The following is a 27149-nucleotide window of genomic DNA, read 5'->3' on the forward strand; positions in this document are numbered from 1 at the left end:
TGGAAGGTAATTGAATTTTTGAAGAGCAAACAGATAAACTCGTGTTCAACAGCATTTCCAGTGGGAAGGACACAGGATTAATGGAGCATTCCATTATTAACCTTGATAACATCTAACAGAATAATAGGAAAAAAGTGTCAACCACAGGACTGAAGTTATCCTCATTTATGTTAAAGCTCACTGAGGGGCACCCACCAAAACCAGGTGTAAATTCACTGCAGGTCTTCCTGTTGGCTCTCAGGAAAATTGGGAAGGAAAAAATCTTAAATTCTGCTTCTGGAGTCCCAAATCCTGCTTCTGGAATATTAAATTCTACTTATGGAGTCATAAATTCTGCTTATGGAGTCATAAATCCTGCTTCCAGAATCCCAAATCCTTCTTCTGCAATCTTATATTATGCTTCTGAAATCCCAAATCCTGCTTCTGAAATCTTAAATTCTGTTTATGGAATCTTAAATCCTGCTTCTGGAATCTTAAATCTTGAGACTGGAATACTAAATCCTGCTTCTGGAATATTAAATTCTGCTTATGGAATATTAAACCCTGCTTCTAGAATCCTAAATCTTGAGACTGGAATACTAAATCCTGCTTCTGGAATATTAAATTCTGCTTATGGAATATTAAACCCTGCTTCTAGAATCCTAAATCTTGAGACTGGAATAGTAAATCCTGCTTCTGGAACCTTATATAATGCTTCTAGAAAACTAAATTCTGATTCTGGAATATTCAGTCATGCTTCTAGAATACTGAAGCCTGTTTATAGAACCTCAATCCTGCTTCTGGAATCTTAAATTGCTCTTCTAGAATCCTAAATCCTGCTTATGGAATCTTAAATCATGCTTCTAGAATACTAAATTTTGTTTCTAGAACCCTAAATCCTGCTTCTAGAACATTAAATCCTGCACCAGTTCAGACACTGGTGACAACGTTTGGACAAAATGGTGTGGGCCTCCAGAAGCAGAAATTAGGAGGCAACATTGGATTTTATTGGAAGGTAATTGAATTTTTGAAGAGCAAACAGATAAACTCGTGTTCAACAGCATTTCCAGTGGGAAGGACACAGGATTAATGGAGCATTCCATTATTAACCTTGATAACATCTAACAGAATAATAGGAAAAAAGTGTCAACCACAGGACTGAAGTTATCCTCATTTATGTTAAAGCTCACTGAGGGGCACCCACCAAAACCAGGTGTAAATTCTTAATGAAAATAAAATTACATTAAAGCTGATTCTCTAAATGCAACACACACAAGGCAGCAGGAAAACAAGATGGTCACGGATGAAAACCTGCATTTTGGGCTCTCAAAATGACCCTTCCACCCCCTCAGCTGGAGCAGAGCTGCCCCAGGGGCAGAGGCAGGGACACAAATACTCACATATTTCCAGCCCAGCGTGGTTTTGCAGTTTTCACAGTAAATATCTGCCACGGCGTGCAGTCCCGTTAACAACACCCGCTCCTCTGCAGGGCCACAGCCCACGTTAACTCTGGGACAAAGCACACGTGCTCCCCATTAGTGCCCTTCCACGTCAGGATGCTCCAAAAAAGCTGACAATGATTTCATTGCAGTGTTTGAAAACACGAGCAGGAGGTTCTGAGTTTCCCAGCTGTGCCCAGAACAACTCCAGAGCAGAATGAAAAGGTAAAATGGGATTTTTTATTCAACTAAAAAACTCAATGAAAGCTTTGAGCAGGAGATTAATAACACTCTAGTCACTTGTGCTAATTAGGCATTTGAGAGAGATTTTCATTCTCAAAATTGATCGTACGGTACTTTTACTTTCCCAAATGGAAAATTGAAAAATGTGACTGAAATCAGCCATTGTGCTGAAAGACAGAGCAGCAGTGACCTCCCCAAAACTATTTCCAGTCACTGGGAAAATTATACTCAGTTTTTATGAAGTGCATATTTAGATATCATCTATCTCCACATTTAGAGAACTCTGGTTCTCTGGTCCCACTACATCCTGGGAGAGGAGAATGACTCAGCCATTAGCTCTGATTCCTCAGGCTGGTGACGAAAAAAATCACCTTTTCCTTGCTGCTTATCTGAAACCCCTACACGACTCCAAAATGAATCAGGGGCTGTTTCTGCCTCTTCCTCCAGCCATGTGCAGGAAGCTCCCAACTCCCAGGCAGAGGTTTTCTGAAGGAAATGGTTTTTTTTTTCCCTTTTCCAGGAGGGTTTTGTTAAATCCCCCCGCGCGCGCTGGGTACTCACACGGAGTTGAAGAGGTACGCTCGTCCTTGGCTGCCCTGGAAGGACTGCAAGGCAAGAAAACAAAGCTCAGTTGGCTGCTTCAGAGGAAAGAGGCAACTGTTCTGCAGCTCCAAAGCTGCCCTTTCCACAGGACACACCTGGAATTCCCAGTGTTTTCATACAGGCCCAGTGAGAGTTGAGTTTTCTCTCTCATGTCCCAGGAAATCTCTTTTCACCCTTGTGGTGTTTATGAACTTCACTCAGCCTCACCTGAAGGCTGCAGAAATGGGGTTGAATCTCTTTTCAAACTGCACTTGCACATGAATTTCTCCTTGGGAATTGCAGAGTGAGATGCTGAACTGAGCTGGGGGATTGGGATGTGTCTGTGCCAGGAGCTGGGCACACAGACACAGCTCCAGGCACTCCACAAAAGGTGTGTGCAAACCTCACCTCCCACTGGGACATCCTCGGGACTGGGACTAAACCCAGCAGGATGGAGGTGAACACAGGCAAGAGAAGCACAGAGCAGCCAGCCCAGCCCAGCCAGCCCAGGCACATCCCCAGGAGCTGAGAGGAAGGCAGAGTTTGGGGGGGATCAGGGCAGTGCCAGCCTGGCAGGACCCTGCAGGCATTCCCAGCACATCCCAGTGTGCCAGGTCTGTGCCATCTCCCACTGCAGGCATTCCCAGCACATCCCAGAGTGCCAGGTCTGTGCCATCTCCCTGTGACAGTGCCAGGCACCAAGTGCCACCTGCATTTTTAATGTGCTTTGACAGGCACACACTGAATTAAACATTTGGTGCTTGTGAGCAAGGGCAGGGCTGGCTGCACACAGGTTACCTTGTGGGACACCTCAGGGAATGTCTGCACTGAGGGACAGGGGAAGTCAAAAATCAGCTTTTCTGGACCATTTACTGCTTTACTTTGCACCTCACCAGGAACCTTGGAATGTTTAGTGGTTTTCTTAAAACCTCAGACCAAAAACCCTTAAAAGGAGGGAGAGAATTTTGAGGGAAAAGAGAAACATTCATGTTTTACCTCTAACAATGGTCATTTATTTGGTCAAGAGCAGCCCCACATCATACAAAACAATCTCTGGGGGGTCCCTGCCCTCCTTGGGCTGTCCCCTTCCATCACCTGCCCAACTCCTCGTGGAGAGGCAGCCAAAGCCCTGCCAGCTTCCTTGGGAAGATCCCCATTTGCAAAAGGATCCTTTCCATGGAGCAGAGGCACCTCAGAGGGCAAAAATGCCACGGGGCAGGGAGCCACAGCCAGCAGTGCCAGCTGCCTGTGAGGTCTGCATGGCAGCAAGGGCTCTGCCAGCCACAAATCCCTGCCTGGCACACAATTCCCTTCGTCCTGGAGGGATAACTGATCTCCAGAGGAATCTGAAGCCCAATATTAGTTGCCACCCAGGGCACAGAAGAGCTCCTGTGGATGCAGAGAGGATGCCTGAGGCACTGGGATATCTCTTTGACTCAGACAAAAGCAGTGCCCCGAGGAATGCCTCTTTTCTTGGGGAGCAATTAAACAGGACACATGGCTGGAGCATGTTTGTGTAATTGCATTTATTAGAGAAGCTTCTTTTAATCCCTCTGCAGCTCTGTGCTCCTGCTGCTGCCAAAGCCACCCTGCACCATCCCAGGGAGCTGGGGGCAAAGTGGGCACCCAAAGGATGATTCCCTGCTCAGAGAGGAGGGTCCAAGCCAGCCTGAACAGGAGGGCACTGCCTGTCCCTGCTGCCATGGGAAAGGCTCAGGGATGAAGCACAAAGTCCCACAGCCACGTCTGTGCCACCAGAGGAAAATGCAAGCAGATGGAGCTTTCTCACCATCCAGTCCTTCCCAGGAAACACTTCTCCAAAAACACCCAAGTGACTGAGTTTGCCAGTAACAGCAACTGTGGGAGCAGAGTTTTTATTGGTACAGAAATAGGATTTTCTGTGCAAAGGTCTGTCTTTAATAAACAACAAACCCAGTCCCATCAGCTGTGCTGGGGCTCACTGGACATTGTTCCACTCCCAGGGACAGCAGCATCCTTCCAGAGCTGCCTGCCCTTCCTCCCAGCTCAAACCAGTGCTTGAGGGTATCTAAGGGTGGTCACTGGAAAAAAAAATCACATTATTTACCCCCTGCCCAAGCAGAGTTTTTAACAAACCACTGCTCAGCTTTCAGTGCTGTCTCAACAGTTACCCTCCAGCCAGCAAAGGATTTGGCAAAGCATATAAAAATCAGGAAGAGAAGTCTGGTAACCACAAGTTCCCCAGTGCATTTGTCCTCTGCTGGCTGTGTCTCTATAAAGGTGGCACAGGCAGCTTTTATCTGGGTGCTGTAACCTGAGCATTTCCTGGAGATGTTCCTGCTCTTTGGCACACCAGAAAAATTGGCATATGCTGTAATGGGAACTACAAAATCAGAAAAAAAACCCCAAAAAAACAAAACAGGTTTATTTATACACAAGCAGATGCTCCTGTATTTGTTTTTGCTGTTTTGTTTGTTTTTTTAAGAGACACACAAAGATTTCCACAACACACTTGATCTGCACTGAAGTGACAGCCAGCAGCCAGACCTACTTTCTGTGCTCTGCATTTTCCCTGTGCAGATTCTCCTGATAACACACTCAGAGGTGCATCTCAATCCCCCTCCCACTGAAACCCAGAAACAACAGCTCCTGGCATCACTTTCCAGCTGAAAGAAATGCAAAGGATCTTTCTGTTCTTGTTTCCCACTGGAAGCCCAAGCTCCACGTGTTTTTCCCTGCCCTGCTCACGCTCAGGGTCTGGCTGGGAACACACCTGGATGTGCCAGCAACACAACCAAACCTCCCCACCCTGTCTGAGCCCCCTGAAAAGCCACCTCGAGCTGCTGGGATTGGAGATGAACCAGCTCAGGAACCCTCCCCACTCCTGGGTGCTCAGGAGAGAGGCATCCCAAAGCTGCAGGGCCCAAGGAATGCTGACCAGCTGGGAAGCAGAGCCCGGAGTCAGCACTTTGGAGAGGATTCTCTCTCCTCTCACAGCAGAAGCTCCATGTTAAGATGCTTTGGCAGCTGCTCTGGGTTAAGAAGCTCCTGCCACCCAATTTGCAGCCACTCTATGGCCCCTCAGCTGTGCTGGTCCCAAATTAGAGCAGTGAAATAACTGTGTGAAAAACCAGATGTTTTCTGAGGGAATGGCTTTTCCCTCTTTGTTAGCCCGTGAAAGGACACAGGAGTGCTTGTGGGGCAGACACAAGCCCTGGGGAACAGGGAGCTGTCTCAAAGTGCTGGCAGAGAGGCAGAGCACAGAACTGCAGCTCTGGTGGGAGACTGAGCCTGCAGAGAGGCCCTTGGGCTTCACTGATGCTGCTGGAGCAGCCACAGCCAGCTCCTGCCCAGCAGGGATGGGGCCAGCCTGCAGGACCATGAACCTGCCCTGCTCAGCAGCCTTGGGAGCTGTTTGGGTAAATCAATTTATCCTCTGCTCTGGGTGCCCTTGGCAGAGCCATGCAGGGAAGGGCTGTGCCTCCCCACCAGCCCTGTCCCAGCTCCAGACCTTTGCTCTGGCACATTCCCCTCTCTGCTGACTGCAGACACAGGAGGGAGTTCTGACATTCCACCAGGAATGTCAGAGTTTGTGCCAGGGAAAGGCACAAACTCCACAGCACCTGCAGCTCCTCTCTCACAGCACAGCCCACTCAGCAGCTCCACTCTCTGAACAGATGACAGGATTAACACCCCAAGTCTTTGTGGTGCTGTTTGACAATAGGCTGAACACAAAAAGAGCTGCTGGAATCATCTGGAAAAAGAGGAAGCACTTGCCAGGGCTAAATGGCTGCACGGTGATGCTCGTTCCCTGCAGACTGCAGCAGAGAAAATCCTGCTCACCTACATCCAGCTGGCAGCCTTGGAACAACCCAATAAAACAGAAATGAAAAGGCAGCTGGTCCCAGAGAGGTCCAAGAGGGAAAGGGAACAGCGTGTGCCCCTTCACAGGCTGCTCCTGAGATAATTCCACTGCAGGGATGCAGAGGGAGCTGAGGGTGCTGGGCAATGAGGGGTGGCAGTGTCAGGGGAAAAACAAGCACAGGAACCAGGATTTTCCTAAAAGAACATGTTCCCTGTGCTATCCCCACAGGGCAGAGTGGTGCACCGAGAGAAGGGATGTTACAAACCCTTGGGCACTGAATCTGTGCCTGAGGAATCCACACAAGGACTCTCCAGAGAGCTCTGGGGTCACTGATTTCCCAGCTTTGGGGTCTGAGTTACTGCAGCCACAGCACAGCACTGTCAGATTTATCTATTCCCACTGCTGATCTAACCCTGAAGCATCCAAGGAGGAGAGGTTCTCATAAAATACAGCTTGAACAGGGAGAGGAGGCCTTTAAATAACACAAAATGTGGTGTCAATATAACCTGACAGGAGTGTGAGCACCAAGATGTGCCCCAAACCCAGGTTTCCTTGTGCTCATCTTAATCCCAATTCCCACCTGCTGCTTTCCAACATCCCACACCAAGCTCGCCCTTCAGGGCATCTTCCAAGCCTGACTGAACTTAATTTCACTAAAAAGACGAGCCCTAGAATGTGTAGCAGGGAAAAAAATGGAAAATAAAACCTGTGCAAATTCCTGCTGCGGGTTCCAGGCTCTCCTTTCCAACCATCCCCAACATCACACTCCAGCATTTCCCAGGGGAGCAGGAGTTCAACTGCTTGGTCCCTGAACATACAGATCCCACAGAAACCTCCTCAGGCTCCATTAATCCCACCTTGCTCTCCCCACAGAAGGGGCAGGCCATGATCAGATTAAACAGATTCAATTTTGCTCCAGTGCCACCAGACACAGACCCACGCCAAGGGAACAGCTTCCACTACTGCACCTCGTGCCCAGATGTGACCTTCCCCTGCTCCAGCTGCATTCCTGAGTTTTAATTGACTTTTACCACGGGTCCTTAATGCTATTTAAAGCCCAAAGTCGATATGGAATTAGTGGACCGAACTCATCTCTGAAATAATTCAATTAATTCAGCATGGCCTTTATTCCCCTGCAGTTTGTGTTGCTGTGCAAAAGCACAGGGAACAACAAGGATTTGCTGCATTCCATGCCCAGAACAGCTCCAGATTTTGTGGCTCAGGTTATGCAGGAAGGTGCACAGATGAAAGGATTTTTGCCTGGTTTTATTCTGATAGGAATATCATTGCAAATTTTTATTCTGCCTCCCAGGTGTTGATCCAACCCCCAGCCCTACTCCAACCTACAAGAATCCTTGTGCTCTGAAATCCCAGTGTTCCAGTGCCACACAACAGCCTCCTGATCCCTAAAACCCTCAGGCAAATTTAAGGAATGGTTCATTTTAAAATTCTTTTCAATAAGGACTTTTTTGATCCAGTTTAGTTTGGTTTTCAAAGGGAGATTCTCTCATCCTCTCACATTTCTGGGTGCTGGAGCCAAGAAAAATCCTCATTTTCACAAGATTCCCCAAAAATGCTGAAATATCATGAAGCACAGTGGACAGGCAGCATTATCCCTGGAATGTCAGTGCTGCCCAGGAAGATGGAGGGATTTAAATGGGTCAGGACCCAGGGGCACATTTCCAGTTATTAATCCAGACCCAGAGGGCAGGGCAGGGGATTTCTCTCAAAGGGGAGATTTTATATTCCAGTTGCAGAAGGGAGAAAAGAGAATTTCTTCTGGGGCTCTGCAATTAATGAAGAGCAGCACTCAGGGAAACACAAATCCCCTAAAATCGAGGGGGAGGCTTTTCCTCGAGCACTTGGATTTCTACCACAGATTCAGACACTGCTCTGCTGAGCTAAATCCTGAGCCAAACCCTAAAAAAATGCCAAAATTCACAAAACAGCTGCAAACTGGTCTCTGTCCCCTTGTCCCTGCCAGGCTGTCCTGACTCACCTCAAGCACAACACTGAATTCTCCTCCTGTTATCACAAGCCCTCTGCTATTCCCCCTCCTTCCTGAAGCCCTGGGCTCCTGGACTCTGTTCTTATTTATTTTTAAATGAGTTTCCAGCTCACAGACTTCAAAGTGAAATTTCAAAATGCAAATGGCTGAGGGCGCAAACTACTGAAGGCAAATAAAAAAAAAATACATCAGATTTATGACTTCTATAAAACTTCACAATATTTTGGGGCTTCTCTTGTGATTTCCACAGTCTCTGGTTGCTGCTGTGATTCAAAACTTGACTTTAAGATGAAAAAGGATGGAAATACAGCGGGGAGAAAGAGCAGATGGAGTGTTTACTTTTAAAAGCAATTACTCCAATTTATTTAGGGGCAGAGAAAAGCAGAGCAGGAATGTGTGAGTGTGAATCCCAGGAGAGCAGGGAGCCTGGGCACTGCTTAACCCTGATCCCTGCACTTCCATGGCTCATTCCCAACAGGCACCAAAAAACCAAACCAGCATTCCCAGAGCTGGGATGAGTTTGGCACCACTTACATCTGGCACACAGAAGAGAATTTTGTTATTTACTGTGAAAAACCACAGAAGGTGACAATGAAAGCCCTTTCTGGGTACACAGGGATGAAAAATGTAATTTTTGCCGTGGGTTTTATCCCCTCACTTTTGAGTGCTGCTGTTTTCCTCCAGGCTCAAAGCATCCACCAATCCAGTCATTTTAAAAAGCAGGGGCAGGGGGAGAATAAAGCCTTTTATTTCCACATTAATTATTGCTGCTGCATGGGTTTTGGAGATAAACACAGAGCTGGGATGGAAGATGGAAACTGCTAATGCAACAAGTTATTTAATTAGCAGCATAATAGTGAGTGTCCACGTATCAGTGGAGCACTGTTTACCATTAATGCAGCCCATAATAGCAGCAGTGCTGACACTGAGGGCAGACTTGCTTCTCAGCAAAAGCAGATTTGTCCAGGGCAGCAGCTCCCCTGTGTCCCTGCAGGGAGATGAAGTCACCAAACACCTCATGGCTGAGAATTTCACCATTTATTGAAATTATCATTCCCTTATTAATCCCTCACCTAAATCCTCAATATTTGTGTCTTGTCAAAAGAAGTTCTGCTACTAAAATTCATTTTATTACTGAGGATGTGTCCTCAGAGCTGAGCTGGAATCAGATTTTAATCCTGATTTTAAATCTCCCCATTCCAGGTACCCAGCCTCAGTTTCTACCTTTGTTATTGCTGCTTACCCTAACAGCTGTGATTGCCATGGTGCATTTTAAGAGAGGAGACTGGGCAGAGTTTCCTTATTGCCTGAGCTTCAATCCTGGCCCATTCCAGCCCTGCTGGATGAGGAAAAGCTGCAGAGGATTCCTGCAGGGATGTGCTGCTGGCTGCCAGACACAACAGCTCCCCCAAAGCACGTGTGAAGCCCTCAGACAGCATTTCCTGCTGCTCTAAAATAGAAATTATCCTCAGAGACTCCTCAGGGGTGTTGTCCCCAAAGGCAGCAGGTGGGAAAAGCCCCCCTGCACTGCCCCCATGGTTTTGTGTGATTAAATTACAGATTAAATCAGAGCTCTGTGTTGTTCCTGGGCTGCTCTTACAACCATAAATCAGATTAAAACCACACACCTGCAAGGGAAATTCCCAGGGCAGCTCCTCCCAGGAGCAAGCCCTGGGTTCTGCTGGAATTCCCTCCTTTTCCAACTGCAAGGACCAACAGCTGAAGCTCCCAGGAGGGCTCAGACCTCCCCAGCTCCCAGCTCCAGTTGTTCAGGATTTGCTGTTCAGGATTTGCAGCAGTTGCAGCAAAAACCCTGATGATTCAACTGTCCTTCCTCCCTGGCAGCTCCCTGGATAATAAATGGGAGCAATATTTTATTTATGCCCAGGTCATCAATTCTAAGGCAGAGGAAGCAGCAGATGAAAGGAGAGCTGTTTCCATGAAGAAAGTGATGGATTAGAAAAATCCATTTTTACCTTGTTCCTCCTCCTTGACAGGGAATTCTAAACCCCTGTGATTTATTACCTTTTTCCTCCTTCTTTTGGAACAGAACGAAATATTTTAAAAATCACACAGCAGTTAATTGCTGCATAAACACAATTATGCAAGGAGGTACAAATTGCCTTGGGCTTTTTCTATTAAACAACCATATCCTGACTAAATAAAACAACCTGATCCTGACTCTCTCCAATGCCATTATGGACAGCAGGATCTGAGGGAACACTTGTAGGGTAAACCCCAGAGGAAGCAATTCCACAGGACAGAAGGATCTAATTTAAGTGGCTGCATTATAGAATGGGCACCACAAATTCTCCCTGCCCAGCTCGGGTTTCACATCCTGACTTTTCCCTGCAAAGGGCACTCGTTGTTTGTTTATTCCCTCCCAAACACAGAGCTGGGGACTCAAATAACAACCCCAGACCCTCTGCCCTCCTCCCTGCCAACACCAACCTGCCTGGAAAGGGTTCTGGGAATGGATTTGCCTGGAAAAGTGGAATTAAGGCTGCACCTCCTGCTGAAAACGCTGGAGGAAAAGCTCTGATGACACATTGTTCTACTGAGCACTGAAATCCTCTCGACCTGCATTTAATTTTAAACTTCATGGAAGCCAAGAATTACAAGGTGCCTTCCCCCCTCACGTTCACAGCAGTGAAATGAGAGCTAAAAAATCTCATAATGACTTTTCCCGGAGCTGCTTTGCTGTTTATCACTTACTGCTTGAACTCTAATATTTGCAATTAAGAGCAAGCTCTGAATAATGCCTGGAAGTGGCAAATTCATTAGGGAACAAGAGCTGGAAAGCAGGATCCAAAAGCTACTGGACAGCTTCTAGAAATGTGCATAAAATGGGCAAATCTGGTGCGTGAAGAGCTCACAGCAAATAAATGAATAGAAGATTTCTGTGCAGTGCTGAGCCAGTGAGACTGATACAATTATGAAATGTGGGAGCTGAAAAGATGCTGCTGCAGAGTCTGAGGCTGCAACAATGAGAGCAGCTCTGTTTCCATCCCTAAAAAAGAGATCGAAATGCTAAAAATGTGGAAGAGAACCACAAAAATTATGTGAAACTGGAAAAACTCAGATTGCACCATGACAGAGCTGAATCTGTTTAGTCTGTCCAGAAACTGATCAAGAGTGACTTTGGTTACTGCAGACCTTTTATAGGAGAGGAGCAGGGACTGGAGATATATTTTATTAGCAAAAGAAATAAAATTATGGCCAATGACAAGAAGCACAAGTCAGACAAATCTAAATTCAAAGTCTCTGATTTTTAATAGTAAGGATGATTAACCACTGGAAAAAAATGACCAAAGGGAGCAGTGAATTTCTCCTCCTGAAGTCTTCAAATGGAGACTAAATGCTTTTCCTGAAAGAACTGCTGCAATCCTGGTGAAATCCACTGGCCCATGCCCAGAGGAGCTCAGGTGTGATGATGTGATGGCTCCTCCTGGCCTTAGGAGCTCATTACTGTGGGGCTGGGAACTTCAATTCATATTTTTGAAGGAACAAGATCTACTTTAAAGCAAGAATAAAATCTGTGTAATGAAAACCAAGAACTTCACCCTTGAGAAGGGAACAGCCCTCTCAGCTCATACACTGGTTTTTCCTGTGATGGAAATGCAGGATTTTCCTCAGACATGTCTTGGACACTTATTAAATGCCTCTTTTTCCATTAGGTTAAGGATTACCTCCTTGGAATTTCACATTTATTGTTCTACCTTGTGTGCATGTTGCCCCCACCCAGCAAATAACTTCACATCTTCAAAGTGAACTGAGCTACAAATATCAGCTGGTTCCTGAGAAGTAAAGCCCTAAAGAACATTAAACACTGCCTTGTCCACATGAAAGAAAGAAAAAAAGCAAAGAGCCAAACCAAAAACCCCAAAACCTGCTGCTCCTTTCACCTGCATGTGGTGCAGCAAATGCTCCCAAGCAGCTGAATTCATCCAGAGCTTCTGTGGAAGCACCAAAGCCTCAAATCCTTTTCAGATCCTCCAGCTGCAACATGGAGCAAAGTTTGATGCTTTCAGCGAGCCATAAATTTCCCCAGGAGCTGCTGAACCACCAGGCTCAGGCTCCAGCAGCCAGGAAAAAGAAGAGGCCACAAGGATTGGGAGGGAATTTTCCTGATCAGCCTCCCAACTCCCGACTGAGAAGATCAAAAAGAGCTTCTAAGTGCTCCCTCATTAACAACCCGGCCCCAAATGAGAAAGTCAGGCACACAGGAGTGCTGGGTTTTTCCTAAATTCTCAGCCTGGAGGAGCTGCAGCCTTTTGTGCTGAAGAATTTCCCATTCATGTTCAGCGAGGTTCCATGCAGACATCAAAGGAAAACATTAAATTTCCCCAGCAAGCCTCGGGCTAACTTCAGAGGATACATCACTGAGTAATGTTTAGCAGTTGGATCACAGTTAATTCAGGGAAAAAAAGAAACTGCAGGACGCCCACAAGACATTCTCCACATATTTCCATAATCGGGGACATTTCTGCTGAATTACTGCTCACATAGCACAAAAAATCAGCACCCAAGACACTCAGTGGCATCTTTGGCCTGGATCTTTCTGCTCTTGTTCCCATCCTCCTTTAAGGGCACCAAGTACATGTGGATTCCAACAGGAAGAGCTGAACTAACTCAGACTAGGTAGAAATCAGCATCACCCCTGCCAGTCTGAAAACTTTGTTTAACTTTACTTGTTAAATGTCTGTTTTGTTGGCTGTTCCCCTCAGGCCTCACTAGAAAATGATGTAAAAGAAAAACTCCTGTGTCTCCTTCCTGGAGACATTGATTATGGAATATATATTTTTCTCAAACATTCTAAAAACCATGGGATGTTGTGCCTGTAACAAGAAGTACCTTTCACTTATTTTTTTGGCATTGAAATATAATTTTTAAGTACAGTTGCCTGGCACGGTGATTTTGTTTTTACATTAAAATCAAAGAGGGCTGGGACACCCTGTACTAATTTGGAGGAGCAGACAGAACCTACTCCAAAACCTTCCAAGCAGACTGGACAAAGCAGCAGCAGCAATTCAGGTGGGGAAAAGGAGGAACAAAGACATGCAGTGACTTCCTCAAGGTCACACAGGAATCTGTTGCAGGGCAGGGTTGAGTTCCCAAAGTCTCAGCCCACTTATGCACTGGAAAAAGCAGTGAAACAAGAGTATGTACTAAATTTGGCACAGCCTTTTAAATGATGCATTGCTCCAAGGGAACAAGAACCTCCACTCATGCTAAGCCAGACACCAAAGGAACACAGAAAGGAAAACGACTCACTCCACCCAATTTATCTGATCACCTTAATATTTCCTAAGTCAATAAGGCCTTTCTTGGCCAGACAGTCCAACCTACAATTTAGATCCTGTTACAAAATCAGACACACTAAACCACTTTCTCCCTTAGGCTGCAAGAGATAAAAGGCCAAGTAAGCAACATTTTGGTAACTGGCTTCGTGTAACAGCTTTGGATTTTCTTAAAAGCCTCAGCATCGATTGTTTTCTTTAAATAGCAATGGTTTATTGAGAAACCTTCTACCCCTGTTAAAGCACAAGGTTTTCCTGAAGTAGAGAAGGGAGCAAAAACTGCCCTGCCAAGGCACATTTGTACAAGGGCTGTGGATACCTGGTGCTGGCAAAACACTTTGAAACCAGAGTTAAATTAACATTGAAGGGCTGAGAGGGGAAACTTGGGAGATGGAGAGGAAATGAAAGCATGGTCTGAAACAGAACAACCCTGGGATTCAGCTCCACTTGTGTTTCATCCAACAGCTCCAGCCAGTGCTGTAAGTTGTGAGCATCCAGAGGAGCTAAAAGCTGCTGGAGTGCAGAGCAGCCCAGCTCTGCTGTGGTCTCTGCACAGCTCGGGGCAAAAGGAGCACAGGAATTCATTTCATGGAGGCAAATCACCAGCACCCTGCTGTTACATAAAAGCCTGTTTTGTGGGGAATGTTTCCAAGGATGGAGTCATTTGGGCTGTTTGGATCCCATGGCACAGTCAGGTTCAGGATGAGCTGCAGCTGCTCCCATTTTTGCAGTTTCCCACTCCCTTTTCCATCCTCGTTCCTCCCTTTTTCTCTGCCACGTTTTCATGTGGGAAACCAGCACAGCAACTGCAGTGCCTGCTTCAGGGATGTGAACATAAGGCTGTCATGAAAGAACTGAAACATCTCCCCGAGCCCTTCTGCAAACTGAACTCAAACAGATAAAAAAACCACTATTTAAGTTTGCCTGGGAAAGTTCCTCCACATTTGGAAGCCCCTTGAGGCAGGGACTGCCCTTCTGTTCTGTCAAACAGCCACTTGTACAAGCCATGATTGCACAACTACTTTTATAAGGTTTCCAATTATACAAAGAATGTGTTTTTATTCATGTTTACAACCCTGAGAAACAAACCCTGAAACCCCAAACCCTTTGCATTCAAATTCCATGACCTGCTGCTGGCTCCACCAGCGATGTGGTCCCAACTATTAATTCACACCTTGGTCTAGAATGAGCTTTTAGAAGGAGCAGATCCCAGAGCACACTGGAGTTAACACTTCCAGAAGTCACATTGTGCTTCCCTCATTTCCATATTTTAGCAGTCAGCATTCCTGGGCAGCTTCTGCCTGCCTTGGGCTAAAGAAGCTCAAATTCCAAGCAGTTGGCAGTCCTGGCATTGCCCTGCTGGAAGCTACTTAACCTGCAAAGCTGGCTGCATTGGAGCATGGACATGGAACAAGGAGGGGAAGGAAGCATCAAAGGTGAAAGCACTGGGAATGTACAGCTTTGCTTTTCCTTGGCTGGGCACCAGCTGTGTCAAGAAACAAAAGCAGAGCACAAACTTTAATCTACTGTAAAAACAGCAAGTAAAACAAGCCTCTTTCCTCATCCAGTAAAGCACTTTCTGTGTCCCAACACAACATCCAGGGCACCAAATAAAAATGCAGGCAGTCATTTGCCCCATCTCAGCTGGGCACAGGAGCCTGGAGCCACCCAGCTGGCCCAAAAGGTGAAGCAGTTTCACCTCCAGGGCACAGATGCTGCCACATTTACATTTCAAACCCCTTTCCAAGGGGCACAGCTCCTCTGCCCCTGGTGCTCCAAGAAGCTGAACTATTCAAGCTGCACACACAGAGCTCACAGCACCATTTGCACTCAGCCCAGCTCATAAATCTCTGGCTGTGGCTGTTTTTTCTGAGCACAGATTTTAGAAGCTGAATAAACTTTACAGAACAGTTATTCCAAGGCAGCTGAGACCTGGGAACTCGGTGCTGACCACAGCCAGGCACTGCAGGCTCCAGCAGACCCTGGGAAGGTTTAGTTTTCCCACTTCAGAACAAGCTCCTCTTGCTGGCAGGCTCCTTTTGCATCAGAACATTTACTGGCTCTGAGAGCTTTTAATTTAGTTTATCCTAACACCCCCCATGAGTTGGAAGGGACTCATCAGGATTATTGAGTCCAACTCCAGCACAGGACACCCCAACAATCCTACCCTGTGCCTGAGAGCTCTGTCCAAATGCTTCTTGAATTCAGACAGACTTGGTGTTGTGATCAAACCCTGGGGAGCCTCTTTCAGTGCTCAACCACCCTGGGGGTGAAAACCTTCTCCTGATACCCACCTAAACCTGCCCTGACTCAGCTGCAGCCATTCCCTGGTCACGAGAGTGAAGAGATCAGTACACTTGTGAGGATGGTGAAGACCCCAAGCAGTTAACACAAAACCAGCAGCTCACAAATAGATCCTTTGGGCTGAGAGCCCGTTTTCCAAGGAGAAAAGGCAGCTGGATAAGGCCAAGCACTTCCACAGCCACTGATGTGCAACGTGAGGGAACCGTCTGCTCCAGGCAGCACCTACCTTGGAAATGAGCTCATCGTGGTTGGCCAGGTGAGCCCTGCAGTGGATGCAGCTGTAGGTCCTGTGGCACGAAGGCAGATATGCCTGGAAAGTTTTGGACCTTGTCATCTTCACCATTGGAGCCACTGAGCGCTGGCTGAAGTCGGGGGTGGCCCAGGAGGCGCTCCCGCAGGACGGGTCGCACGGGAAACAGCGGAACACGCAGGTAAAGGCCGTGGTTTGGCAGGGGATGGGTGTGTGGGGCAGGCTCCACACGCTGGTGATGCTCCAGAGGAAGGGATTTGGGCACAGGAAGCAGGGGGTTCCACAGAAACCTGCGGTGGAAAGCAGACACAACAGCTCCAGCAGACCCTGGGAAGGTTTAGTTTTCCCACTTCAGAACAAGCTCCTCTTGCTGGCAGGCTCCTTTTGCATCAGAACATTTACTGGCTCTGAGAGCTTTTAATTTAGTTTATCCTAACACCCCCCATGAGTTGGAAGGGACTCATCAGGATTATTGAGTCCAACTCCAGCACAGGACACCCCAACAATCCTACCCTGTGCCTCAGAGCTCTGTCCAAATGCTTTTTGAATTCAGACAGACTTGGTGTTGTGATCAAACCCTGGGGAGCCTCTTTCAGTGCTCAACCACCCTGGGGGTGAAAACCTTCTCCTGATACCCACCTAAACCTGCCCTGACTCAGCTGCAGCCATTCCCTGGTCACGAGAGTGAAGAGATCAGTACACTTGTGAGGATGGTGAAGACCCCAAGCAGTTAACACAAAACCAGCAGCTCACAAATAGATCCTTTGGGCTGAGAGCCCGTTTTCCAAGGAGAAAAGGCAGCTGGATAAGGCCAAGCACTTCCACAGCCACTGATGTGCAACGTGAGGGAACCGTCTGCTCCAGGCAGCACCTACCTTGGAAATGAGCTCATCGTGGTTGGCCAGGTGAGCCCTGCAGTGGATGCAGCTGTAGGTCCTGTGGCACGAAGGCAGATATGCCTGGAAAGTTTTGGACCTTGTCATCTTCACCATTGGAGCCACTGAGCGCTGGCTGAAGTCGGGGGTGGCCCAGGAGGCGCTCCCGCAGGACGGGTCGCACGGGAAACAGCGGAACACGCAGGTAAAGGCCGTGGTTTGGCAGGGGATGGGTGTGTGGGGCAGGCTCCACACGCTGGTGATGCTCCAGAGGAAGGGATTTGGGCACAGGAAGCAGGGGGTTCCACAGAAACCTGCGGTGGAAAGCAGACACAACACTCAGCTCGCTGTCGCAGAGCGCAGGGGGATTTAGGGCTGGATTTAGGAGCAGGAGACAGGAGTGATGGCCTGGGATTAGATCAGCAGCACAGACCTTTATTCACTTGCTGGCTGCCCTCACACCTCCCTGCTGCTGTTATCTGCACCGATTCTTCCAGCACTTCCTCTGGAAATGCCTGCAGAGGTGTGAAGGGGATTCCCACCCAGCCTGCTCCCCAAACCCCCCTGGGGCACCACCCCAGCTCTGCCAGCCAGGGAGAAAGTGGGGAGCAGAGCCAGCCCATGGGAAAAATGAGAGCTGGACCTGGGTTTTCTGAGCCACCAGGTAAGGGCCTGAGTCACCAAACCAGTTTTTCTCTCCATTCTGCCCTACTTTCCCCATGGGAAATGCAGGATTCCTTCATTACACTCTCCTTTAGAACTCCCTGCAAGCTCTGAAGGTAGAAGCTACTCTATAAACTGCACTCCAGTATTTTATTTTTTTTTTTTAAATCTGAACATCTGACAGCAGCCAAAGCAAGGCACAGCCTCTGAAGACTACTCCTGATAGCAAGAGACAGTTAAAAACCCTATTCAGCATGGAAACACCATTTTACACTCCAACATCATCTGACAGCACCTGCAAGGCAGCTCAAGTCTGGGTCTCTTTTTGTTGGCAGAAATGGAGTTTTCAGATCCCACACCAATAAAAGTCTTACCAGCTACAAGTGTTCCTTTTGAGGATGGAAAAGCACAAAGGAAGCAGCTCCCCTCCCTCCCGGATCCATGGCGTGCATGCAGGCTCTACAAATTAATCATGAACTCTGGCTGCTCCTCCCAGGAGGATTTTCCTTTCTATAAAACATGTGATTCTGCTCAGTTTCTGAGCCTGCACTTTGTGGGTCAAACATGGAACAACACCAACTTCACCCCTACCACCACCACCCACCCCCAAAATAAAGAAAACAAGGAATAACATCTTGGGAAAAGCCTGCCTCCAACACTTCCCCCAAGCCTTGCCATGGCTGATAAAGCAGATTCAAGGTACCCAAGCCATGGACACTGTCCCAGGGTGTTCAGAGCTCTGTCCAGCCTGCCTTGGACACCTCCAGGGATGGGGCAGCCACAGCTGCTCTGGGCAGCCTCTGCCAGGCCTCCCCACCCTCACAGGGAAGGATTTTTTGGTGATACCTACCCCAAAGCTCCTCTCTATCAGTGTGAAGCCATTCCCCTTGTCCTGTCACTCCCTGCTCCTGGAAATATTCCCTCTCCCTCTCCCTGGGACCACACACAGAGCTCAACAGGAGGCAGAATCCCGTAAAACAACAGTATACCCATTTCTTTTTCCCTTTTTTTTCTGAATATTTTTCTTCTGCTCTCCAGGACCCAGCTCCCTCACAGTCAAATAGGAAAAAAAGCATCTTGCTCATCAGGCAAGCTGCTGATAAAGCACATCTATATCTATCATAACAGTCAGCACTTCCACAGCAGTGCTCATTCCTAAAGCTTTTTTGCAAATACCAACTAATCAGATTAACCTTTTCCAATTAAAGTTACAGCCACAGCTAAGCAGGACCCATCCTGACACAGAAGGGTTCATTGCCCAGCCTGTGAGGAGCTCACCCCTCTCCTGTCCAGCCCAAATGAGGTTTTGCCAGGGATTTACCTGGCCAGTTGCTGAGGACTGGGCACTGTTTGCTCCACAGCTGCAGCTCTGGGTTTCAGCAAGATTTGCCTTTTACACTGATCAGAGAAGGAAGATAAATCAGTCTTCACCTGTATCCTGCCCCAGTTCTCTGTGTGCACCAGAATTTTGTCAGAACTCAGTTCTGCATTAGTCAGCATTGTTTTCCCATCCAAGGTGAGAAGCACTCAAGGACTGCAGCCTAAATTAGCAACAGGGCAGAAACCAGATGTAAACCAAAGCAGAATCCTCATTTTCAGCTGCTACAAAACCCAATTTCCAGGGCCCTGATTGAGCAGCTGATGTATTTCATCCCAGCCCTAAGGGATCCCAGAAGCTGGAATCTGGGAGGCTCCAAGTGCAGGGAAGCCAAGTGTGCCCTTCCTGGGGCCAAATGCAGCTGGATCCCTGGAGAAGAGCTGGAAGAAAAAATAAGGAAGGACTGGCAATCACTTCACCTGATTCCTGAATGAGAATCCAGATTGTGTCTAAACCTTAGGCTTGATTTGTAATGAAATGGTGCAACCCCCTCTCAGTAAAATAATCAATCACCACTTTCACCACCTCCATCCTGCCATGCCAAACTTTCCCTTCCCCATCAGCTGGAGAAGGCACCCCCAGAGCCCAGTGGAGAGATAAATAAACCCCAACCAGAACAATATCCCAGCAATCCTTTAATTTGTTGCCTGCTGACCCCTCTGTCCAGACCTGCTAAGCATCAATGCTCCAGAACAATGAATAAACCAGGAAATACTACAGCTGCATTTATCTGACACAGCAATGAACACACACACAGGAATTATCTGCTGCTCACAGCTTTCTGCAAAAGCAGCTCATGAGCATTCATTTATTTGACCTCATAACACATTGAACATCAGCAAAAAACATTTGACCTTTTAAAAGCAGACCAAAAAAAAAAATATTCAGGCGAGATGGTATCAGAGGAACTGCAATTCCTGTTCTCAGGGCTGTGCTGAGAAGGCAAACTCCCATCTCTCTGCTTCAGGCAGGGCAGAGAATAAAGATTTGTGAGCCAAGATCTTGGTGGGAAGCCTTGTTAAGAAAATGCCTTGAATAAAAACTTCAGATAAGCTCAGCTGTAATTTATCAAGACCACTTTGACACAGTCTGACCACATGTGCATTGTCTACCAAGAGCTCTGTCCTCACCAGTGTGAGAGAGGAGGTAAAACCTACAGGAAATGCATTCTGACATTCTACAAGCACAGCCAGCAGCTTATAAGGACCAATTTCTACCTTAAATATAATTTTGAAATGTATTCAGTGGCTCCCAGCAATGCAAAACCCAACCCCGTGGATTTTTCATGTCCTAATGACAACTACATTTGAATTAAGAGACAATTACCAGCTAACAGTGCATTTGTTCTGCTGCAGAACAAAGGCACGAGGATGAATTTGGGCTGTGCCTCTGGTTTTCAGAATGATGAGCTCATGTTCATCAGCATCACAGGCAGTGGGCAGCAGTGGAATCATTCCACTCACTTTAAAAAAGAACAAAAGAAGGTTTGTTCACTTTATCATCATGCCCAGCACTGTCAGAGAGATGAGTATCTGTCACCAGCAACATCATCCATTATTGTTCTTTTCTCATTCAAGAGAAATTTATCTCTGGGATGCACTCACTCAATTCAACCGAAGAGAAATTTGTGCCCATTAATTAATGCCCAACAAGTCAGAAAGCTGGTTTAGACAAAAGGAAAAGATTCTAAAGGAAGAACTTGCAACATCATTTATTGTGTGTTATCAGTGAGAGAATCAGCTGAATGTTTTGCTTGCCTGACTGGGTGTGTTGGGATGTCCTGCTTCACCCTGCTGAGCTCTGAGCACACATCAGCTTCCTGATGGAAAAACCACCACACACATTTTGCCATTTGGGCAACTCTTTGGTTCAGAATCCACCCTCCACCTGTGGGTGTCCAACAGCCACTTCCCACACGAAGCTGTCAGCAGTTCAGGAAACACAAAAAAGGGGAGGAATTCTGTGCCAAGCACTTGCCAGACAAGGCCACTGCGTGTACAAGTCCATATGCCAGGGAACAAAACCATCACACACAAGCCTTATTTTGAATAAAATCCATTTGCAATGCAACTCAGATGCAAATGTTCATTGTGGCAGGACAAACAACAGGTTTGTTGGGTCTGAGAGTTTTTTTTTTTTTTAAGGATTATTCAATTTTAAGATAAACTTCAGCCTGTGAAATACTTATTAGAATATAGCAAATGCTACAGAAAGCTGCTTGCAGCAGCTCTGAAATAATCCAGATATTTGGAAACCCAACCTTTCTCCTTTGGTGGGTCTCTTTCATTAATATAGAAAGAGTTTGAGATGTGCTGATTGCCAGTGCAAGGAAAGCACAAGAGGAATTGAGTTTGGAGAGTTTTGTGTCTAAGCTGGGTTGCCCCAGGCTCTGAGCAGAATTCTAAGAAAATTCTCAAGGTAAATACAGCCACTTACCAGGGTTTTCTCGACAAAAACTGCCTTAATACTCCTTAATGCAGCTTGAAGGAGGAAGGCTGGTCTCTGACTGGAGCTGGGGTTTGGTGCCCTGTTCTGCTTCCCTATGGAACAGGAGTTATCAGAGCCAGGTGCTGGACACTCAGAGACACCTGGCACTGCTAAAGGAGCATTTTATACTCTGATGGTGACAAAATATCCTGGTTTGGGGCAGTTCTGGAGATCCACAGCTCTGGGAAAGATGAAGCAGACAGGCTGAAGGTGGGAGGGTGGGATGTACCTTGTGGAAGGTCTGGGAGGAAGGATGAGCATCCTGAATTTAACCAGGGAACAACACAAGGGGAAGCCAAGAAAGGAGCTGAAATAGCAGATGGGTGAACACAATGTGCTTCACTCCTTCAGCATCACGTTTCTGAAATGCACCAGTTTCAAACCCTGCCTAAGGTGACACTGCAAAGAGCTCAGCACTGATTCCTGAGTGTCCTTCTCTAACACCTCAGCTCATCCTCCAAACCCTGCAAGCAGGAAAAGAACATGAGAAAACGTGGAAAACAGCCAGCAGGAACACTCTGCACTGACTTTTATCAGCTGCACGGACACAACCACAACACGAATAATAATATTTAACCCCTTTTCCTCCTCTGGGTGTCTCCTAGCAAGTGAGATCTCTTCATCACCGTGAGGAAGCACTTCATGGTTTTGGGGAAAGGGGGATGGAGGGATGGATGAAGGTGATGCTGATGGCAAACAGCATTCCAGACACCTGCCAGGAAACCACTAGAGGGCATCAGGAAGAGCTGCAGCAGGAGGCAATCCCAGCCTGGCCACAGGGAATCCGGGGTGGGCAGGATGCCAGCCCTGCTGCACCTGCCGTGCTCCACATTCCACAGCCAGCCCGGCAGGAAAAACCCCAGCACCAACCCGGCACGACTGCCAGGCTGCTTCTATTAATCACCTTTTAAAGGCTGGGGTTTGGTGGCTTTATTCCCTCTTTATGATCATCACTCCGTGGCTATCACAACTCTTCTTGTCAAAAATAGATACAGCATCCCACAGCAAACCCCCCTGGGTGTCTCTGATGGACAGGCTTCCTCTAAAGGTCACCTGCAAAGTACAGGGAAATGAGCTGAAACTTAAAAGGAACAAAGAGCAAATTTTAACACTCACTTCAGGTTAGAATTTTGTTTAAGTCTGTGTAGCTTTGTCACTGTAACCCAGTAAAAAGCCATTAAACATATTAATATTAAATATTTTTAAACGGTTCTTTATATAGCTGATTTAGGTTCTGTCAGTTTGGAGATGAAATCAAATGAAAAAGTTTCACTTATTTTAATAACCCACACCAGTGCATTTTCAGGCTCTCAAATGCAAGAAGCAAGTCCAAAAGGCTCCTGCATTCCAAGCAGGAATCCTTGTGTGAATTACAGCATTCAGCCAACTGGAAAGGGAAAGAACAGGTTAAAATAACTCTGTGAAGATCATGCAGAGGTGCTCCTTTCTGGCTCCTGACTACAGAGAGCAGGGGACAATGAGAATTTTTTGAGTTTCTTTACAGACTAAGGCTGGGCTTGGACCACTCAGTGTCAGAACTGCTCACTCATCTCTCCCCACAACCCAAAGCACCATCAGACAGCACTGGGAAGGCAGAGAAAGGAAACAATTCTGGGTATTTTAATCAAAGCCTTTCCTTTACAATTTCATCTCAAAAAGGCACAGCACAAGCTAGGACAGACATCACCTGGCTCAGGGGTTTATTACAGAAGGTTTCTTTAAACCTTTTTTTATTTAAAGGTATTATTGAAAGATTATAATTTATTACTTTTCCCAGGCCTGTCTCTGAAAGCACAGGAGCAGGGAGGGCAAGATTCAGCCCCTCCAAGCAATGACTGACACCTCTGGCTGAATTCTCTTCCCACTCTCCCCAGTTGCCTGGCAGCGATATCTTTGCAATGCAGAAGAGCCTGTGCTGCTGATAAGGAGCAGCAGGGTGAGATTACAGCTGTGAGCTGCCCACCTCCAGGTCCTTCCAGCCAAATCCAGGGCCCAGCTCCAGCAGAGGCCACTCCAGAGGTACCAAACACAGCAGGAGAAGTCGCCTGGAGAAGCAGAGATTCCGAACCAGGCGGCGCTTCCGTCTGTTCCCACCAGCAAATCCCACTCGTGCCACAAATAAAAGCTGCAAGCTGGGCTAATTTAACACACAAGTGACTCCATTTCCTCCCCTACATTTTGCAAAGCCCCAGCAGCCCCAGGAAGGGGTGAGAGTGCTGCAGCTGAATCAGCTGAGCTGCAGCTCCTCTGTTTCAGAGCCACCCTCGTGCTGGACAAAGCCACGCTCAAGGTGAAGGTCACACTTGGAGCCCCAGACAAGGACTCTGCCAGATTCACACAGACACAGCATTCTACAAAATGAAACAAGACCCTTGCCTTTCTATTCCAGCACCAACCTGAACTAAAGGCAGGGAGGAAAAGCTTTTCCCATCCAACTGATCCTTTACTGACAAAATGGAAACGCTTTTCATCATCCCCACTTCTCAGCTTGATTTGCTTTAATTGCAAAACAGTCTGGCTGTCCAAATAAATCTCCTATCACTGCATTTTCTGTGGTGTTCCTCAGATCACTTTATTATCTCCCTCTCTGGCAAACGTAGGTATGACCAGGATTCAATTACCTGGGTCTGCTGGATGGATCATCCATTTCTCCCTGATAAAGCCAGGGAACACAGTGAGAACATTTATCTACTGCAAGGATCACTCCAATATCCTCAAAGACATTAAAGAAGGGACTGCTAGAGCTGCCTGTCATGACTCACTACTACAAGCTTTCCCTGCCAAATTCCCAAGTTTTCACCTGCTCACAAGCCCCACCTGCTCAGAAGGCTCTTCCCAGGAACATCTTTAACCCTTGCTCTGCCCAGCAGCTCATCTGTCACAGGACAGGCAGCAACTTTATTTCCTGCCCTGCTACATCTGATTCTGTTCTGAGTAAAGCTGAGGATAAGATGGTGAATTCTGACCCATCTCTGCCAGAAACACTTTTAATGCAACAGTTCCTGCATTAACCAGGGACAAGCTCTGTGGCACTTCAGCCACAACCTTTCTCACTCCCCTTCAGCAGCACTGTGTGTCAAGGGGGCAAAGTCAGGTGAAGATTTCGAGCTTGGATCTTCACATGACAGATACTTTATAACTGAATCTAGTTTAAGAAGGTCAAGTCAGCTGTTACCTTGCCAGGTTTTGTCATTAGTTCCTCCTGGATATCCTCTCAGCCTGCCAAGGCAGGTGAACTGACTCACCTCGCACAGCTCTGTGACAGAACTGACGCATGTTTGAGCTGGGAGTTCCTGAGACTCTCCTGAAGATTTCTTATTTCCCCACAGTTAATAATTAACCCCATCTTTTATTTTTGTTTGTGATGCTGTTTTTAGTAACATCTTGCTCCAGCCATATTTCATCAGTGAAACCTCAGAGGTTTCTTCTGGAGCTCCACGGCTGGGCAATGCCCAGGTCACACCACGCTACGTTTGTCCTCGTGGTGCCAGTGTGAAACAGGAGAAGTGACACCACTCTGCCTCCCCCCTCAGCACATCAAAAACTTCTCTGAAGGGCAAATTCAAAGCATCCTCAGCTCTGGGAACTTTTAGCAGCCTTTGCTTGACTGCGGGAGTTTTGTTTTGTACAAGTCACGACAGCAGTGAAGAAGAAAGGGGTCTAAGAGTGATGTATTTTTCTGAGTCAGCAAAACATCTCACATTTTAACATTCTCCACCTGAGCAGGTGTAAAAAACCAATCTCTAGATGGACCTGTTGGTGAGGAGACCGGAAGGCAGCTCCACCAGGCTGCATTCCCATAACTCCCAGTGACTCACAGAGCCTGGCACTATCATTTGTTAAAGCAAGAGTGAAGCAGGGATAATAGCTATTTACTAAAAACAGAGGAGCGTGATTAGCTTTAATTAGCATTGTCAAGTGACTTGAGATTGTCAGGTACAAGATGTGGGAGAACTAAGTCTCATTAATTATGTGATTTCCTGCAGCCTTAAGTGGCTTGGCCAGTCCAGTGACGCTTCCGGAGACGGGAGCTGCTCCCGATGGCCAACACATCCCACATCAGAGGGTGGAAAAGCTCCCAGGCAGGCTGGAAGATGTGGCTGTCCAGTAAAAGGTGGCAGAGAAGGAGAAGAATCAAGAATACTCAGTTTATGTGCTGCAGGACAGCCACAGAGCCTGACAAATGGGGATAAAAAGGCAAAATGACACGGCAGAAAGCAGACTTGGAGATAATCCGCTACCAAAATCCAGGGAGATGAGGAGCAGGGACCAGTGGGGGCTACAGGGAACAGGATTCAGGCCCAGGGCACAGCATTCCCAAAAAACTGTATTTTTATTCTCCCCAAAAAGACAAACTGCAAGAAATCCACATTCTCAACCAGCATCACACAGCCAACAGACACTGATTTACCAGCTGAAGATCTGTACTAAGAAATGAAAAATCTTGGGGTCAGAACAGTCCCTCTCTTCCATGGATTCCCCTAAGCTTCTGGAAGGAGAAGGAAACCTGTCCTCAGCCATTAGTTACTGTGATTGGACCTGAAAGACAAAACCTGCAAACAAACAGGCACAGAGAAGAGGGAACATCCTGAAGGAGCAACCCACAGGTCTCTAGCAAGGAGTGGAAAAAGACAGCTGTGTATCCTGGTTTCCAAGCAATAAACACACTCTGCTGCATCTTGGACATCCTGATCAGCTTCAGAAGAGCCCAGGGAACTGAACTCTCAATTTCCTCATTCCTGACTCCACTCTGTGATCCCTGTGCTCCAGCACCCCATAGCTGACCTCTAATGAAGACTCTGCTTAAGCTCCAGCAAACAAAGCTCTGCCAGTTAATGAGCAAAGCCCAGTGAAGGTCTGGCTTTATTGGTGTCTCTTCTTCCACAAACACAGGCAAAGGCAAGGCCGTGATGCAAGAACAAGAAATAAATAAATGGTTTTTTACTCCTCTGCAATCCCTGCAATGCTTTTGTAGTACCACAGCAGATGAAGGAGGTCCCAACTTTCTGAAATGCCAGCCAGGACCTACACCAGAGTGACCAGTTCCTTAATTAAATTCTGTCTCAGCAACAGGTTTCAATCCATGAGTCAAGGAGCCTTTGAGGGAATGTGGATTTACAGGTAGGGATGCTGTCTTCTTCAACACAACCCTGACTCAACTGCACACACCAAGCAGCAAGGAAAGGAAATAATTTATTCAGAATTTATGGATCCAGAGGACATGAGGGAGCTCAAGGACTGTTTTGCCAGTTATTCCAATCCTGGCACTGGGAAAGAGACACCTGCAAAGAAAGCTAAAATAATAAATAAATAAGAGAAGCACTTGACACCTCCATCAGATGAAAACAATGTCTTTGCCCTCCCTACAGCATTCCCAACCTGAGTTTCAAAGCCCAGCCCTCACTTTTACACAGCCTTTCAGCAGGAAAGAAGAACATCTCAACTCCCTGTTCAGCACTGCTGTTACACAGCAAACAACAATGTTTACAAGGAACCAGAGGCGTGGATCCAACACGATGAGATCTTGAACAAAATCAGTGGGAGTGCTCTGCGAGGATGAAGTCACAGAACACATCCTTTCCAGGCAGAATCCTCTCACAAGGATTACAAGGCAAGCTCCCTCGGTATCTGCTTGTTTACAACCCTCTCACTCGGCACAGGCCTCCCTGCACTGCCCAGCTTTAAGGAACCGTAAACGCATTAGGAAAAATCCTTATCTGGAGCAGGGAGCAGGCGCTGGGGAAGGCAGGGCAGGGAGGCAGGTGCTGGGCTCCGTCCCGCCCTTGCCCAGCTGCAC

The 27149-nt window shown here is 47.1% G+C and overlaps 1 protein-coding gene across 5 annotated transcripts in view; it reads right to left on the bottom strand.

Moving 5' to 3' along the window:
* Nucleotides 1-27149, bottom strand: part of YPEL2 (yippee like 2) — a 33724-nt gene that overhangs the window by 5577 nt on the left and 998 nt on the right. For 3 of the 5 annotated variants that reach the window (XR_005956396.1, XR_005956395.1, XM_041482863.1), the window contains exons 1-3: nt 15926-16239; nt 2223-2266; nt 1380-1488 (exon numbers count right to left, since the gene is read on the bottom strand). Coding sequence is in view for 3 of the 5 variants with exons in the window: in XM_041482863.1 (XP_041338797.1) it covers nt 1380-1488; nt 2223-2266; nt 15926-16042 (270 nt within the window). In the remaining 2 variants the exon portion in view is untranslated. Of the gene's footprint in view, nt 1-1379; nt 1489-2222; nt 2267-15925; nt 16240-16824; nt 17139-17861; nt 17998-18337; nt 18353-27149 lie in introns of those variants that run through there. The other 2 variants (XM_041482865.1, XM_041482864.1) reach the window with 2 other exon arrangements.

Source organism: Pyrgilauda ruficollis, unplaced genomic scaffold (genome assembly GCF_017590135.1).
Source record: "Pyrgilauda ruficollis isolate IOZ18807 unplaced genomic scaffold, ASM1759013v1 scaffold59, whole genome shotgun sequence".
NCBI classification, from domain to species: Eukaryota; Metazoa; Chordata; class Aves; order Passeriformes; family Passeridae; genus Pyrgilauda; species Pyrgilauda ruficollis.